Here is a 17,769-nt window from a genome sequence, read left to right on the forward strand (position 1 = left end):
TCCAGACAAGAGTTGTGTTCGAAGCCTAAAGGCAGTCTGCTAACACAATTCCTTCTTGCTCAGGGGACATTAGCTTTTGTTCTATTAAGAACTTTAGCTGATTGAATGAGGCTTACCCACTGTGTGGAGCATAATCTGCTTTATTCAGAGTCCACTGATTTGAGTGTTAATCTCATCCAAAAACAACTTTCACAGAAACATCCAGAATAATGTTTGACCAAATATCTGGGCATCATGGCCCACTCAAGTTGACACATAAAATTAACCATCATAAGTCCACCCTTGTCAACTTGGTACCCATAAGCATCTCCCAAAACCATACTTCATATCTGAATAAAGACAGTAACAAGGTTATACTTTTGCTTAACATGGGACAACTATGCTGCATACAACCAAAAATAACTAACCCTTCCCCAGAAGAGGATGCAAAGTCTGGATGATGTTAATACTTCTCCCTCATATCCCATAACTTAAAAACTGATATAAAGTTAACAATATTTAAATATTCTAATATAAAGTCAGTATATGTTACTGTACATGATAAAGAGATATGAAAGGGAGGAAAACAAAGCTTTGTTGTACACACATTCATTACAAAATAAACATACATTCATGACAATTACAGTTTTTGTTTCTGTAGCTGCTCACGTGGTTATAGCTGGTATTCATGCCTCCCTTCTTCCCTTACCCATTATGTATTCCTTTTCCCCTCAGCAAGCAAGCTCCTCAGCTGATTGTGGTTCTTTAACTGGTGGGGTGACCCAAACCTTCATTCGTTAAGGGTCTGGATGGTAGTTTTGGCAGAAGCATTTTGGTTAAGGAAGACAAATTCGTATGTAAAGTGTGTATTCCAGTAAGAAAAAAAATACTGTCCCTTCCATGATGAAAGCAATCCAATGTATCAGCCTGCCACCAGGGAATGGTGCCATATTGGGGAACCAGTGTTGGTCTTGGCTGCTGGCACACTGGGCACTCAGCAGTAGCTGTAGCCAGTTTGGCTTTGGTAAGCAGAAGTCCACGTTGCTGAGCCCATGCATAACTTACATCACTGCCATCATGACCACTTTGTTCACAAGCCAATTGGGTGATGATAAGGGTAGCTGGGGAAAGAGGCTGACTGATATCCACAGAATGGATCATCCTATGCACCCGACTATTAAACATCCTCCTCTGCTAAAGTTACCCTTTGGTAAGTATTCATATAGGGCACAAATATCTTTATATTTCTTACCTGTTCAGCAAGGTCCATATGTCTTCCCCAGAATTCCTCGTCACCAGTTTTTAAATAATGTTCCAAGTCCCTGACCAGCCAGACCATTGGCTACAGTGCATAAGTTGGTATATAATGTCACATCTGGCTATTTCTCCTTCCAGGGAAAATGAACAACCAGGTGCAGTGCTCCGAGTTCCAATCACTGGGAGGATTTCCCTTTACCACTGTTCTTTGAGGATGTCCCAGAACAGAACTGTAGTGCTGTCCAGGTGGTGTCTGTCTATCATGCAGAACCATCTGTAGACCAGGCCTGAGTCTTCTCTGCCTCTATCAACTGATCATAGGGAACTCCCCATGAGGCCACGAGTGCAGGCTGGGAGAGAAAGGTATTGCAGCAGGAGGGGAACGATGGGCTTTTGGGCCACTTCTTCACATGTGTGCCTCCAGGGCCTGCTTAGGCCCGATCACATTTATACCACTTGTATTTTATGATAGAGTACTGCTGTGCACACCCAATTTAATGACTTCATGGGTCAGATAACACCCATTTCATGATGGGTAGTGCAGGTTGCATGGTAACTTGGTGGCCCATGATTAAATGGTCAGTCTCTACTAAGGTCCAGTAGCAGGCCAAAAGCTGCCTCTGGAGAGGTGTTTTCTAAAAAGGAAGATGGGGCTTTGCTCCGAAATCCTCAGGGCCTATCCTGTGATTCTTCTGTTGGGCCCTGCCAAAGGCTCCAAACAGCATCCCTCTCTGCTACTGACACTTGAGGCACCATTATATCTGTTGGATCACGTGGCCCAAGTGGCACACATCAGCTTGCACAGCAGCCTGGACCTGTTGGGGAGTTTTCCCTTGTTCTGGGCCCCACTGTGAACTAACAGCTTTTTGGATCACTTGGTAAATGGCCAGCAGAATAACACATCCAAGTGAAGAATGTGTTGTCTCCAAAATCCGAAGAGACCCCGTATGCATTGCGCCTCCTTTTTGACTGTAGGAGGAGCCAGATGCAACAATTTATCCTTCATCTTAGAAGGGATATCTCACCATGCTCCACATCACCTGACCCCTGGGAATTTCAGTGAAGTAGAAGGCCCCTGATTTCTTACTGGATTTATTTCCATCCTCTGACATGCAATGTCTTACCAATAAATCTACTGTACTTGCTACTTCTTGTTACTAAGTCGAATCAGTGTAATGTTATCAATGTAATGGATCAGTGCAGTATTTTTTGTTTGTTTGTTTGTTTTGAGACAGAGTCTTGCTCTGTGACCCAGGCTGGAGTACAGTGGTACGATCTCAGCTCACTGCAACCTCTGCCTCCTGGGTTCAAGCAATTCTCCTGCCTCAGCCTTCCAAGGAGCTGGGATTACAGGTGTGTGCCACCATGTTCAGCTAATTTTTGTATTTTTAGTAGAGACGGGGTTTTGCCATGTTGGCCAGGCTGGTCTGGAACTGCTGACCTCAGATGATCCACCCACCTCAGCCTCCCAAAGTGCCGGGATTACAGGCCTGAGCCACTGTGCCCGGCCCAGTGCAGTATCTCGCGGAAGGAAAAGGCAATCAAGATCCCTGTGAACTAACTTACAATATATGTCTGGAGAATTGATATACCCTTGAGGCAGCACAGTGAAAGTGTTGTTACTGGCCTTACCAATTGAAAGCGAGCTATTTATGGTGGTTTTAAATAACAAGGATGGAGAAAAAAGCATTTGCCAGCTCAGTAGCTACACATCAGGTAGCAGAGGATGTGTTAATATCCTTAAGCAACGAAACCACATTTGGTACAGCAGCTACAACAGGAGTTACGACCTGGTCAAGCTTATGATAATCCAGTGGCATTCTTCAAGACCGATTTGTCTTCTGCAGGGCCAACTGGGCAAGCTGAATGGGGACAGGGTGGAAATCCCCGCCCCTGCATATTTTTCTTAGTGGTGGTACTAATCTCTGCAATCCCTCCAGGAATATGGTATTGCTTCTGATTTACTATTTTTCTAGGTGGAGACAGTTTTAGTAGCTTCCACCTGGCCTCTCCCACCATAACAGCCCTCAGTTAATCAGTGTGGGGATTCTGCCAGTTACGAAGTAGATCTAGTCCAATTATGTGTGTAGTATTGGGGATACAACCACAGAATGCTTCTGGGACTTGCTGTGCCCATTGTGAGATATACCTGAGCTAAAACTCCATTCATTACCTAACTGCCATAAGCCCCTACTCTGACTGGTAGATGACAGTGATGTTTTGGGTCTCCTGGAATTAAGGTCAGTTCAGAGCCAGTGTCTAATTTAAAACAAGTTAATAAATATGAAACAATGATTTATTGTGATAAAGAATGCAAAATGGCCATGAAAGAACATGTCAAAGAAAATATCTGTTACAGGGTAACTATCTGGGAAGATGGCTGATATTCTTTGGTGGAAGTTAAATAGATGGGAAATCTACTAAAGCATTAATTGATTTGTGTAAGTGGAAGACTTCTAGGTCAAGTGAACAAAAGCGTAACTTGATTCATAAAGACAAAGTCAGGTCCCTCAATGAATACCCGGACTTGAGTCAGTGAAGACACCTAGAAGCCCTTGAATGAAGGGGAGGCCAGGTCCCCTTGAGGAAGAACACCAGTATACTTCCAGAAATTTATACTGTTAATCTTTCTCCCAGTCTTCCAAAAGGGACCTATGGCTTTTATTAGAGTGACTGTGCAGAGACCAACACTGAGTCCCCAATATGGCACCATTCTCTGGTGGCAGGTTGGTTACATTGGACTGCTTTTTTCTCACTGAAATAGACACTATGGATATGGATTTGCCTTCCTTACACAAAGTGCTGCCACCAAACTACCCTGAAAAGTAATCACTGAAAGGTCTGATTATTTATTTTCCCCATTGTAATGTATCCATGGGTCCCAGATACCTGCATTCTCTTATGTAGTTACATTTATATAACCTTGCAATCTTTCATTCAGATTTTAACTCAGAAGTCACATTCAAACACATCAAATCTCACATGATCTCCAGCTCAATCATAATCCTTTAAAATATACACATCAACCTCAAAGCCACAACAGCCTAATCACATACTCCTTCACTGTCATACAATTCATCCAGAGACTTGAGCATATTCACAAACCACTTTCACATACAGTCATCCCTCCAGGAGTCCTCCCTACCAAAATCCACAGATGCTCAAGTCCCTCATATATAATGGCATAGTATTTGCATACAATCTATGGAAATCCTCCCGTATTCTTTAAACCCTCTCTACATTACTTATAATACCTAATAACCATGTAAATACTATGTAAATAGTTGTTACATTCTATTGTTTAGGGCATGAAGGATGACAAGAAAAAAAAAGTCTGTACAAGTTCAGTACAGATGCAAAAATCAACTTTTTCCCAGATATTTTCAACTGAAGGTTTGTTGAATCCCCAATGCAAGACCCATGGATAGGGAGGGCCAGCTGTACATCATATATTTTACTCTCCTTTCAGTGACAGTTTCAAGAGCAAACCATCCCACATACGTGAACAAGAATCAGACACAAGCAGAATCACTTGTTCTCAAGCACCATTTCCTCATATTACACTTGGTGACGGAGTTACTGGTCTCTCAGCAAGGTTAAAAGTCCTTACCATGGATCTGTCCCTTCTGGCAGATAACATGTACCAGCTTCCACTTCTCAGCTCTGGACTCCCACACACAACCAAACACACACAGTCACCTCACACTGCTCCTATGCATACATCTAAGGTTCAGGACGTCCTGGTCCAGGATCTGTCATTCATCCATCTCAGACCCTCCTGGTCCCAACCAGCTTTTTCCCTTACCAGGGGCCGCCACAGTCACACTAGTCCTCTAATCATGGGTGGACCCAGCGCAAAAAAGCCTCACACAGAATGTCACAGGATCCCTGTGCAAGTGGCTGCGCTCCCGCAAACATGGCAATCACACGGGTCCAGGTGGCCTCTCACATTTAAGCCACATCACGTATCACCCCACAGGGGCCACTGCGGAGTGGCGGCGCTCACCGCATGAACCCCACACGGGCATATAGCACAGCCATTCTCAAAAGGCCTCGAAACCGTTTCACGACCCAGCGCGGTGGTTCATACCTGTCATCCAATACTTTGGCAAACAAGGTGGGAGGATCGGTTGAGTCCAGGAGTTCGAGACCACCAGCATGGGCAACATAGCGAGACCTCGTCTTTACCAATAAATAAATAAAAAAAAAAGTAAATCGTTTTGGCCGGACCCGGTGGCTCACGCCTGTAATCCCAGCACTTTGGGAGGTGGATGCGGGAGAAGCCGAGGAGGTGGAGACTGCAGTGAGCTAGGATCACGACACCACACTCAGCCCGGGCAACAGGGCATGAAGACCCTGTGTCAAAAAAATAAAAAAATTTTTAAAAAGTTGAGTGAAATATATGACGTACGGATTTTGTTTTGTTTTGTTTTGTTTATCTTGCCCAGGCAACAGGGCAAGAAGACTCTGTCTGAAAAAATATATAAATAGGCCGGGCGCGGTGGCTCATGCCTGTAATCCCAGCACTTTGGGAGGCCAAGACGGGTGGATCACGAGGTCAGGAGATCGAGACCATCCTGGCTAACACGGTGAAACCCCGTCTCTACTAAAAATACAAAAAATTAGCCGGGCGCGGTGGCGGGCACCTGTAGTCCCAGCTACTTGGGAGGCTGAGGCAGGAGAATGGCGTGAACCCGGGAGGCGGAGCTTGCAGTGAGCCGAGATCGCGCCACTGCACTTCAGCTTGGGCGACAGAGCGAGACTCCGTCTCAAAATAATAGTAATAATAATAATAATATATAAAATAAATTGAGTCAAATATATGACGTACAGTTTTGTTTGTTTGAGAAGGAGTTTTGCTCTTGTTGCCCAGGCTGGAGTGCAATGGCGCAATCTCGGCTCACCGCAACCTCTGCCTCTCGGGTTTAAGCGATTCTCCTGTCTCAGGCTCCCGAGTAGCTGGGATTACCGGCAGGCGCCATCACGCCCGGCTAATTTTGTATTTTTAGTAGAGACTGGGTTTCTCCGTATTAGTCAAGCTGGTCTCGGGTGATCCGCCCGCCTCGGCGTGAGCCACCGCGCCCAGCCAAAAAAAATTAAAAAAAAAAAAATCGTTTCACATACAAATCTCACGCGCTACACCCTCACAAGTCGGTTCATATCCACCTTCTCCACCAGAGTCACCTTCGGATACGCGCACGTGCGGTCTCGCAACAAAACACCTCTCTCACCACAACTCCACAAAGGGAAGCCGGATTAGTCCGCGCCCGCCAAAAATTATCTTCAGCCACACCCCGCGACGGCCGCCTTGAGGAGGTCGGGGCAGCCACTGTCCCTATTCTGAAATCCGTCCTCAGCGGAACCCGAAGTCTGGTATCCGAAAACGAACCCTAAGAGGTTGGCGTCACGCCAGCTTCGGGTGAAACTGCGCAAGTGCATCCCGGAGCCCGGCAGAACACACCCTTTCCATCCCAGGCGCTCTCCCCTCGGACTGCATTTCCCAGAGGACACCGCTGTCCACAGCTACTTCCGGTAGGAGCCTCGGAGGAATGGTCTCCGGGTAGAGGCAGGTAAGGGTGTCCCGGGCCGGTGGAGAAGGTAGAGCGGCCTCGCCTGGAATCCGAATCAGAACTTGGACCAGAGCCTTCCCTGAGGATGCTGAAGGTGAGAAATCCTGGCTCACCAGTGTCGTGGAAGGGGAATGTCTGTAGTTTTAAGCCTCTGAGTGCGGGATCACCCCTTAGGGGGGTGTGTTTTGCATGCGTGAGGAAGTAAGGTTTATCTTTGTGCTGTGTGTTACTGTTGGGACAGCGACCTGGTGCGTGGGTGTGCTTTACTGACAGTGTGATTCTGTGCCCGATCATTTGTGTAAATGTAGGTGACTGTGACCATTATTGTGAATGGCTATTTGTTTAAGTCCCATTTATTTACATGAAAGAAAAAGCACAGGCCGGGCGCAGTGACTCACGCTTGTAATCCCAGCACTTTAGGAGGCCGAAGCGGGTGGATCACCTGAGGTCGGAAGTTCGATACCAGCCTGACCAACGTGGAGAAACCCCATCTCTACTAAAAACACAAAATTAGCCAGGTGTGGTGGTGCATGCCTGTAATCCCAGCTACTCGGGAGGCTGAGGCAGGAGAATCGCTTGAACCTGGGAGGCGGAGGTTGCGGTGAACCGAGATCGCACCATTGCACTCCAGCCTGGGCAACAAGAGTGAAACTCCGTCTCAAAAAAAAAAAAAAAGCATTTACTTTATCCTCAGGCTCACACGATCAGTCAGAGAGCCTCCACTCCTCTCAGTCAACTCTGGTCTCTCACACACAGACACACGCACAGTCACCTCACCCCGCTCCTGTGCACACATCTAAGGCTCAGGACGCCTTGCTCCGGAGATCTGTCATTCAGCCATCTCCCCTCCTGACTACTTGAGGAGTTAGCTGTAGATACACATACAACACAAGCCAAAATCACATTGCTACCCCGCATTTATCATCACAGCCTCAGAAAAACACCACGTATGTAGTATGCTTATGTACATATGTGTTTGATTTTTTTTTTTCTAAGATTAGGCTAGGCCACAATACATACACATTGTTCTGCAACGTCTTTTTTTTTTTTTTTTTTTTTGAGACGGAGTTTCTCTCTTTCGCCCAGGCTGGAATGTAGTGGCGCGATCTGGGCTCACTGCAACCTCTGCCGTGGGTTTTCAAGCAGTTCTCCTGCCTCATCCTCCTGAATAGCTGGGATTACAGGTTTCCGCCACCACACCCACCTCATTTTTGTATTTTTAGTAGAGACGGGATTTCACCATGTTGGCCAGGCTGGTCGTGGGCCCCTGACCTCGTGATCCGCCTGCCTTGGCCTCCCAAAGTGTTGGGATTACAGGCGTGAGCCACTGCGCCCAACCTCTGCAACTTCTTACTAAAAGATATTTATGTCCTTTTGTCTGTATTCAAAGACAAATTTAAGAATATTTCTCAGGACGTTGGCAGGTACGATTCTTCTTTAATTCTTACAGCACTGTACTTTAAAGACTCAAGAGTTTATTTTGGTCAGGAAATTTTTGTTCTATTTATTTCTTCTCTTCCATCTGTGTTGTTTCAGCTCTTATTTTTGAAATTCCTGTTGTACATACATTGGGTCTTTTGGGTCTGTTTTCTGTTTCCCGAATATTTTCTCATAATGTCCATTAACTTTTCTTTTTCCTCTTGATTCAGTAAAAATCTACTCAGGGCAGTTCTCAGCACCCTGATCCTGGCTTCCATTTCATCATAGTATTGGGACACTGGGCTGGCCTAACTATCCCTTCTGCTGAACAGAATGATCCTTGCTTTTCTTGAGTCTATCCTGCTGTAGCTGGGTTTCCTCATGGTTTTGAGTAAAGCTAGGATTTGTCCAAATTCCCACTAATAATGTATGTATGTATCAGGTCTGGGAATAGGAGATATGAAGGGGGAAGAAAAATGTCATTCTGAATTAACATTTTGGGAGCTTAGAGGCAATAATCTCCTGTCTTTTTTTTTCAACTCCCCTCTCCCCCAGAAACACCTTCTTTGGACTGAGTTTCTTCCAGAGGGAACCAAGAAGAGGATTAATTAATACATTCAATTCTAAAATAAGCCATGGCCCATGTAAGTTGTTTTTTTCTTGCTCTTAATTAAAAGTTTTTTTGTTTTCTGTTTTCTGTTTTTGTATAGGGCATGTGACTATTTGCAATTTTTTATTTTTATTTTTTTTTTATTCATGGCCTCACTCTGTCTCCCAGGTGGGAAGGTTAGAGTGCGGTGGCGCGATCTTGGCTCACTGCAGCCTCCACCTCCCAGGTTCAAGCGATTCTCCCACTTCAGCCTCTCAAGTAGCTGGGACAACAGGCATGTGCCACCACACCCAGCTAACTTTTGTACTCTAAGTAGAGACGGGTTTTTGCCAAGTTGGCCAGGCTGATCTCAAACTCCTGGCCTCAAGTGATCCGCCCATCTCAGCCTCCCAAAGTGCTAGGATTACAGGCGTGAGCCACTGCACCTGGCCTGCATTCTTTATTCTGACATTGTTTCTTACCTGAGAATTATACAGTAACTTACTAGTGAGTAAGTGATGGTGCCAGAATTTCAGGGCCTTCATTTTTGCTTCTCTCCTCTCCAACCCGTGTTCATATGCTTGTTGAATAAATGATTCTTCATCTCCCTTACGTGAAATCTTTTAACAGAAACAAGGAAAGAACACAAATAATATTCTTTTGAAGAAAATATTAGTGTTTCTCTTGTCAGAACTTTGATTGGATGAGGTGATTTAACGAATATTTACTGAGTACCTACTATGCAACAGGCATTCTTCTAGGTAACTAGGAATAAATCAGTGGGGAAAAAATATCACATACGTGCATATCTTCCCTTCTGAGGCTTAACTGGTATTGAGAGACAAAAAATAACTTAAGTATAGTAAGACTTAAGACACACAGATATATGCAGAGAGAGTGAGCAAGACGGAATTAAGAAAATAATCGCGTGATAAAAGCCAGGCACGGAGGCTCAAGCCAGTAATTCTAGCACTTTGAGAGGCTGAGGCGAGAGAATTGTTTGAGTCCAGGGGTTCCAGACCAGTCCAGGCAACATAATAAAACCCCATCTCTACAAAACAAATTTTTTTTGGTTAATCAGCTGCTTGTGGTTGTGTGCACCTGTAGTCCTAGCTACTCGGGAGGCTGAGGTGGAAGTGGGAGGATCACTTGATCCCAGAAGTTTGCAGCTGCAGTGAGCTACGATCGCATTGCACTCCAGCCTGGGTGACAGAGCAAGCCTCTGTCTCAAAAAAAAAAAAAAAAACTACATGATAAAGTTAAGACCAGAGAGCAAATATATATGCCTTATTAATATATGCAAATGGTGTTTAACTCATCTATTAAAAGACCTTTCAGATTGAATCACGAATTAAAACCCAGACACCTGAATGATTCACTAATTTAGAAAGGTTAAGAAAAGGACTGGCAAACTATATCAGACCAATAGAATGAAAAGAAAACAGGGCCGGGCACCGTGGCTCATGCCTGTAATCCCAACACTTTGGGAGGCCAAGGCGGGTGGATCATGAGGTCAGGAGATCAAGACCATCCTGGCTAACAGGGTGACACCCCCTCTCTACTAAAAATACAAAAAGTAGTCGGGCATGGTGGCGGGCGCCTGTAGTCTCAGCTACTGAGGAGGCTGAGGCAGGAGAATGGCGTGAACCTGGAAGGAGGAGGTTGCAGTGAGCCGAGATCACGCCACTGCACTCTAGCCTGGTCGACAGAGCGAGGCTCCGTCTTAAAAAAAAAAAAAAAAAAAAAACGACGACGACAAAAAAGAGATTTAATTAAAGCAGGACACTGGCCAGGTGCAGTGGCTCATGCCTGTAATCCCAGCACTTTGGGAGGCTGAGGTGGGCGGATCATGAGGTCAGGAGATCAAGACCATCCAGGCCAACATGGTGAATCCCCATCTCTACTAAAAATACAAAAATTAGCTGGGTGTGGTGACGTGCACCTGTAATCCCAGCTACTTGGGAGGCTGAGGCAGGAGAATTGCTTGAACCCAGGGGGCGGATATTGCTGTGAACCAAGATCTTGCCACTGCACTCCAGCCTGGGTGACAGAGCTAGACTCCATCTCAAAAAATAAAATAAAAAAGCAGGACCCTAAGGAAAAATCATAGCTTTGAATGCTCCTACCAAAAACAGTGAAAATATATGAATTAGAAATACATGGAAATGGCTAGGTGCTATGGCTCACGCCTGTAATCCCTGCATTTTGGGAGGCTGAGGCGGGCAGATCACCTGAAGTCGGTAGTTCGATACCAGCCTGATCAACATGGAGAAACTCCATCTCTACTAAAAATACAAAGTTAGCCGGGGCATGGTGGTGCACGCCTGTAATCCCAGCTACTTGGGAGGCTGAGGTAGGAGAATCACTTGAACCCAGAAGGCAGAGGTTGCGGTGAGCTGAGATTGTGTCATGGCACTCCAGCCTGGGCAATAAGAGCGAAACTCCGTCTCAAAAAAATAAATAAATAAAAAAGAAATACTTGGAAATGTGAAAAGAATTTGCAAAGATAAGAAATTATATGTGTTGGAAAACAGGAAAAAATGTCTAGTTGCTTTTCCTTCCTTCCTGTGATCTGAACTTCCATCCTGTATCATTTATCTTTAGCCTGAAGATCTTCCCTTAGCGTTTCCTGTAGTTTGGGTCTTTGGTGACACATTCAGATTTTATTGTGTAAAAATGACTTTATTTCATCTTAATTTTTAATTAATTTTTAAGTTTTAGTGTCAGGGCAATGCTGGCTCCATAAAATAAGTCAGGAAATATACTGTAGTTTGACCACTTAAATTTAATGTAATTAGCAACATAGTTAGGTTTTACTCTACCATTTTGTCAACTGTTCTTTTTAAATTTTTTTTTCCTGTTTTCCATGCCTTGTCTTGGATTAATCTTATTTTTTTAGTATTTAATTTTATCTTCACTATAGGATTATTTGTTGTATCTCTTTGTTTTGCTGTTTTAGGGGTTGTTTTAAGGTTTGCGATGTGCTTTATATAATTTGAGTCATTTTAGAACACTTCAGGTATAATGTAAATGTCTTACAGCTGGATACTTTTCTTTTTTTTTTTTTAAGAGACTGGGTCATGCTCTGTTGCCCAGGTTGGAGTCCAGTGGTGTCATCATAGCTTACTGCAGCCTCGAACTCCTAGGCTCAAGTGATCCTCCTGCCTCAGCCTTCCAAGTAACTAGGACTACAGTTGTGTGCCACCACGTCTGGCTAATTGTTTAATTTTTTGTAGAGATGCCATCTCACTTTGTTACCCAGGCTGGTCTCAAACTCCTGGCCTTAAGCAATCCTGCGTCCCTGCAGTGGCTTACAGGGGTGAGCCACTGCACCAGGCATAACTGGATGCTTCTATTTCCCCTTCCCGTCTTTTTTTTTTTTGTCATATATTTTATTTCTAAATTTGCTTAAAGCATATATTTCTTTCTTTAGTTGATTATCTTTTAAAGAAATTATTAAATGAAAAGAATATCTTATGTTTTAACCCTATGTTTACCATTTCTAACACTCTTTATTCTTCTGTATAGACTGAAGATTTTATCTAGTATCAATTTTTTTTTCCACGTGAAGAATTTCCTTTAACATTTTTGTACACCACCATGCCTGGCTAATTTTTGTATTTTTAGTAGAGACCAGGGTTTCACCACATTAGCCAGGCTGATCTCGAACTCCTGACATCAGGTGATCCACCCACCTGAGCTTCCCAAAGTGCTGGGATTACAGGTGTGAGCCACCACACCCGGCCTCATATAGTCCATTTCTTAGTTTCGGGATTTGCCTTGGGTTCTTTTTTAGAGTATTCAAATTTCACCTGAAATTTCCCTTTTTCCCTCCTGCAGATTTTTAAAATATATCTCATAGTTTTTATAGTCTTTGCCAATTTCAACATCTGTGTCATTTGTAGATATGTTTCTATTAAGTGGTTTTCTCTTGAAAATCATATTTTTTCATTTCTAGTAATTTTATTTATTTATTATTTTTATTTATTTATTTTTTTGAGATGGAGTCTCACTCTGTCGCCCAGGCTGGAATGCAGTGGCGCAATCTCAGCTCACTGCAACCTCTGCCTCCTAGGTTCAAGCGACTCTCCCGCCTCAGCCTCCCAAGTATCTGGGACCACAGTTGTGTGCCACCACACTCGGCTAATTTTTTGTGTTTTTAGTAGAGATGGGGTTTCACCATGTTGCCCAGTCTGGTCTCAAACTCCTGACCTCAAGTGATCCGCCTGCCTGAGCCTCTCAGAGTGCTAGGATTACAGGTGTGAGCCACCACACCCAGCCTATTGTACACTTTTTATTGCATGTTACATGTTGTTGACTCAGGGTTCTGTTAATTCCTTCTGTAGAGGGGACATTAGCTCTACCACGTAATTACACATAATTACATATAATGAAAAAGCACGATACTGAAAACATGATAATTGGATCAAGTGAACAGAATAGAAATCCTAGAGTTATACCTACAAATGGGAATATAACTCATGGTTAACATGACATGTCCAATTGGTAGGCTAAAGATGGACTGTTGATAACATTATCAGATAGGTAGCAATTTTGGAAAAAGATAAAGTCCAATCTATATCCCACGTACCATATAGGATAAATTATAATAAATCAAATAATTTAATTTAATTATTAAAAATACAATGATAACAGCACTAGAATAAAACATGGGAGAATTCCTCCATAACTTTGGTTTGGGGAACGCCTTTCTAACTAGGACTCAGAATCCAAAAACTAGAAAAAGAAAAAGTTAACACATTTTACCACATAAAAATAAAAAGACTTCTGCATGGCGAGAAACACTTGTAAGCAAAGTCAGAAGACAGATGACAAACTGGAGTAAAGTATTTACCACTCATAAACAAGGAAAGAGCTTATTATTTCTCTAATATAGAGAACTTTTAGAGAAAAAAAGATGAATAGCCCAGTAGAAAAAAGGCCAAAGGACCTGAATAGAGAGTTCATAGAAAAGGAAATATAAAGGGTTCTTCTAAAAAGAAAAGTACTAAACTCACAATTAAAGAAATGTCCACTAAAACTCTGTGGCAGTAGAGTTTACGACATGGAGTTTTAGTGGACATTTCTTTCTTGTTAGATTGGTAAAAGTAAAATGTTTTGACAAAGCATGCTGTTAGTGAGTCTGTGAGGAGAACAGAATGGTCTAACTGCTTTCAAGGGCAATTTGACATCTACCAAAATGTGTTTTCCATTTTAACCCAGCAATCCAACTCCTGGTACTTTTTCTTACAGATATACCCGTATTTGTATGAAATGATACATTCACAATAGCATTCATTGTACTGTTGTTTATAATAGCCAAAGACTAGAAATCATGAATCTATAGGTTTAATTGATAAACCATCGGTGTTAATACAAATAATTGGACTATATATACTTATGTAAAAATAAAGAAGCCATTCACCACAGATATGGCAAGATCCTTTGAATTTAATAAGTGAAAAAAAATCAAGTACCAAACAGTGTATATATTATAATATGTTACCATTTGTATAAAAGCATGAAAAATTATATGTACGTATTTACTTATAAAGTTGTTTCATACCTTTTTGCACTCGTGGGGGCAAGAGGTGGGAGACAAAATGGAAAGGATAAACATGAGGCAAGACATCTGAATATATACCTTTTTAGTTCTTAACCATTTAAGAAAGGAAAAGAAAAATATAAAAATATGCCAGGTGCAGTGGCTCATGCCTGTAATTCCAACACTTTGGGAGGCCACAGCAAGAGGACTGCTTGAAACCAGGAGTTTGAGACCAGCCTGGACAAAAAAGACCCCCATCGGTACAAAAAAAAAAAAAAATTAGCTGGGTATGGTGGCACGTGCCTGTAGTCCCAGCTACTTGGGACACTGAGATGGGAGCATCAGTTGTGCCCGGGAGTTTGAGGTTGCAGTGTAAGCTATGATCTCGCCACTGGACTCCAGCTTGGGTGACAAAGAAAGATGCCCCACCCTTACCACCCCTCCCCCCAAAAAAGAGAAAGAAAATATAAAAATAAAACTTGTTATTAAGTTTTATAATTTTCTCTAGCCAATTTTAGCTACTGAGATTTGTTGATGGAGTAGAAAGAGAGATGGACTCATCAAGGATTCAGGCTTTGTCAAGCAAGTGCGAAATGAGAGGGTTAAGGGAGCTCATGTTGGGAGTGATTATAAAGTTAAGTGATTAGTTGAGCATGGAATTTAAGTTGGGTAAGAAGAGGGAAAGAGGCATGGAGTGGGTGAGTGCCAATGTGAAGGGGATCAGAGAAGGATACTTGGTATTTTGGAGGTGATGCAGTTATTGCTAATCACAAGGTCTAGAGTAATAATGTGGGGAATGAGTACAGTAGAGTGGAAGATAAGCTCATAGAAAAGTAGAAGAGGTAAGGAATTGGGCCCATGATGTTAGAAGAACTCAGTATACGGATATTTGAAATCACTGAAAATTAAGATTAGAAGTATTAGAGGTAGTGATACTGAGCCAGGAGCGAAAATTCCTGAGGGGCAAAAACCTGCGTGTGAATACATCACTGCAATGGAGAGAGAGATAATACATGGTATAGACCGATGAAATGATGACATTATATTTTAGAGAAGGGGCCCAGGTGTGGTGGCTCACACCCGTAATCCCAGCATTTTGGGAGGCCGAGGCAGGTGGATCATTTGAGGTCAGGAGTTTGAGACTAGCCTGGACAACATGGTGAAACCCCTTCCCTACAAAAAATACAAAAATTAGCTAGGTGTGGTGGTGTGCACCTGTAATCCCAGCTACTTGGGAGCCTGAGGCATGAGAATCGCTTGAACCCAGGAGGCAGAGCTTGCAGTGAGCTGAGGTCATGCCACTGCACTCCAGCCTGGGCGACAGAGTGAGATTCCATTTCAAAAAAAAAAAGATTTTAGAGAAGGAAAGACAGTTGTCTGACATCAACGATTAGCAACAAGGAGGACAGTGGTACAAAGGCTGTGGGAGAAAAAAAAAGCTACCACTTGAGGTGTCCTCAGGGAATGAATGGTTAATTAAATCACATGTGGGAAATCTTTGAACTTCACAATTTTGGATTTTCTGGTGAGATGTAATAGGAATTGGTGTTGGGTGATCTCATTGAGCAGATAGACTTTGCTGTGTGAGGCTTTAGGATTAGATGGAGATAGGATTAGTGCTTGCATGGAAAAACTGAAGATCTTGCCAGAAAATATATGATCACCAATTACAAACTCCAGTTTTAGATTGAATAGCATATGTTAGACTTGGGTCACATCTATGAGAGTCTGGATCATTCTACATTAATCTTCTTTAGTTTAGGAACATAGTAAGTATACAGGGAGAGATGGTGGATGGTAACAGTTAAGACCTCTCAGGTGTAATTACAAAACAATGGAGTATGTACCTTAGAAAATACCTTAGAGATTTTATTCACCCCAGAGATTCAAGCCTAAGAGAATTATTAAACCTTTTATTGTAAGATTAAATGAGGCTGGGTGCAGTGGCTCATGCCTGTAATCCCAGCACTTTGGGAGGCTAAGGTGGGAGGATTGCTTGAGCCCAGGAGCTCAAGACCAGCCAGGGAAATATAGTGAGACCCCGTCTCTTAAAAAAAAAAAAAATCAAATGTTATGCTACCAATAAAAATCATATTACAGTTACAATAACTATTTCTAGATAATAAACTAACCCAAAATTTAGTAGATTAAAACAACAATCATGGCTGGGCTTGCCAATCCACAATCTGAGCAGAGCTCAGTAGGGATGGCTCACCTCTGTTCCATGTGGTGTCAGCTGAAATGCTCTGATTGGGAACTACATGACCCACTTTCAAGATAGTTCCCTCACATGGCTTGCAAGCTGTTGCTGACTGTTGTTTGGGGAGGCTTGGTTCCTTTCTCCATGAGCTATCCCATCGGCTGGTTAGGCTTCCTAGGAACATGGTGGCTGGGTTTCCAGAGTGAACATCCCCAGAAAGTAAGGCAGAAGTATGATATGTTTTTGTGATCTAACCACGGAAGTCACATAATCACTTCTGCCATATTCTATAGGTTAAGTCTATAGGTTGAAAGATGTCCTTTCAGGTTCAAGAGAAGGGGACACATAACTTCACACCAATTGGAAGGGGGATGTCAAGATTAAATTGAAGAATATATGCGATGCAAGATACAGCAGTGTCCATCTATGGAAAATGTAGTCTGCACCAGATGTCTACTAAAGAATTTGCAGGAAAACTAAAAATGCCTATGGCATGATAGTCATAATCATAAAGTAAAGTCTTCAAGTTATTTTTCTCAAGATAGAGATTTTAATAAGACATTTTGGAAAGATTTAAACATTTTTAACTATTTAATTTAATTGGGAGCCCGTACTTATTTTCTTAGTTTCGAGATGACTGATTAACAGGAGTTTGCCACCTACACAAGAAGATGTATCTGCAGAAATTGAATTGTTTAAGAACATGTGGGCACTCCGCTTCAGTCACACTAAGTTCCTCTTTGACCCGTGACCCAGGCTTAGCCTATATGTTCAGTAGACTGTCTCCTTTCTGGCAGTACCTTCTTTTAGCACCTCTCTTTTCTTTTTAAAAATGTTTCTTATAATTTCAAAACTAGTACTCTGATTTGTCATTTTAGGAGTTGGTGATGTTCAGAGATGTGGCTATAGATGTCTCTCAGGAGGAATGGGAATGCCTGAACCCAGCGCAGAGGAATTTGTACAAGGAGGTGATGTTGGAGAATTATAGCAACTTGGTGTCACTTGGTAAAGTTATCTAAAAATTAAGAACCTGACAATTCAGAATTCTTCTAACAATTCACAATCTACTTAGAATTTCTTCTTTCTCCCCTATTAATTTAGGGCTAGCTTTCAAATAACTGGATGGATTTTCTCTTTATGTATTGTAGAAACAAGCACAGCTAAATGGAGGGGCATTTTCATTTTCCCCATCCTTACATGTTCTTTTGGT

The 17,769-nt window shown here is 42.6% G+C and overlaps 2 protein-coding genes across 5 annotated transcripts in view; one reads left to right on the forward strand and one right to left on the reverse strand.

Moving 5' to 3' along the window:
• Positions 1 to 6,564, reverse strand: part of ZNF567 (zinc finger protein 567) — an 84,348-nt gene extending 77,784 nt beyond the window's left edge. Inside the window, exon 1 of the mRNA XM_037991263.2 lies at positions 6,468 to 6,564. The gene's annotated coding sequence lies outside the window, so the exon portion shown is untranslated. The remainder of the gene's footprint in view (positions 1 to 6,467) is intronic.
• Positions 6,565 to 6,747: 183 nt separating this feature from the next.
• The window catches only part of ZNF461 (zinc finger protein 461), a 35,222-nt gene continuing 24,200 nt past the window's right edge, over positions 6,748 to 17,769 (forward strand). Inside the window, exons 1-3 of one of the 4 annotated variants that reach the window (XM_073016598.1) lie at positions 6,748 to 6,900; positions 8,781 to 8,869; positions 17,438 to 17,527. In XM_073016598.1, the coding sequence (XP_072872699.1) occupies positions 17,485 to 17,527 (43 nt within the window). In that variant the 5' untranslated portion in view covers positions 6,748 to 6,900; positions 8,781 to 8,869; positions 17,438 to 17,484. Of the gene's footprint in view, positions 6,901 to 8,780; positions 8,870 to 17,437; positions 17,565 to 17,769 lie in introns of all 4 variants that reach the window. The other 3 variants (XM_007996538.3, XM_007996537.3, XM_007996535.3) reach the window with 3 other exon arrangements.

The sequence above is a fragment of the Chlorocebus sabaeus genome, chromosome 6 (assembly GCF_047675955.1).
Source record: "Chlorocebus sabaeus isolate Y175 chromosome 6, mChlSab1.0.hap1, whole genome shotgun sequence".
In the NCBI taxonomy this organism is placed as follows: Eukaryota; Metazoa; Chordata; class Mammalia; order Primates; family Cercopithecidae; genus Chlorocebus; species Chlorocebus sabaeus.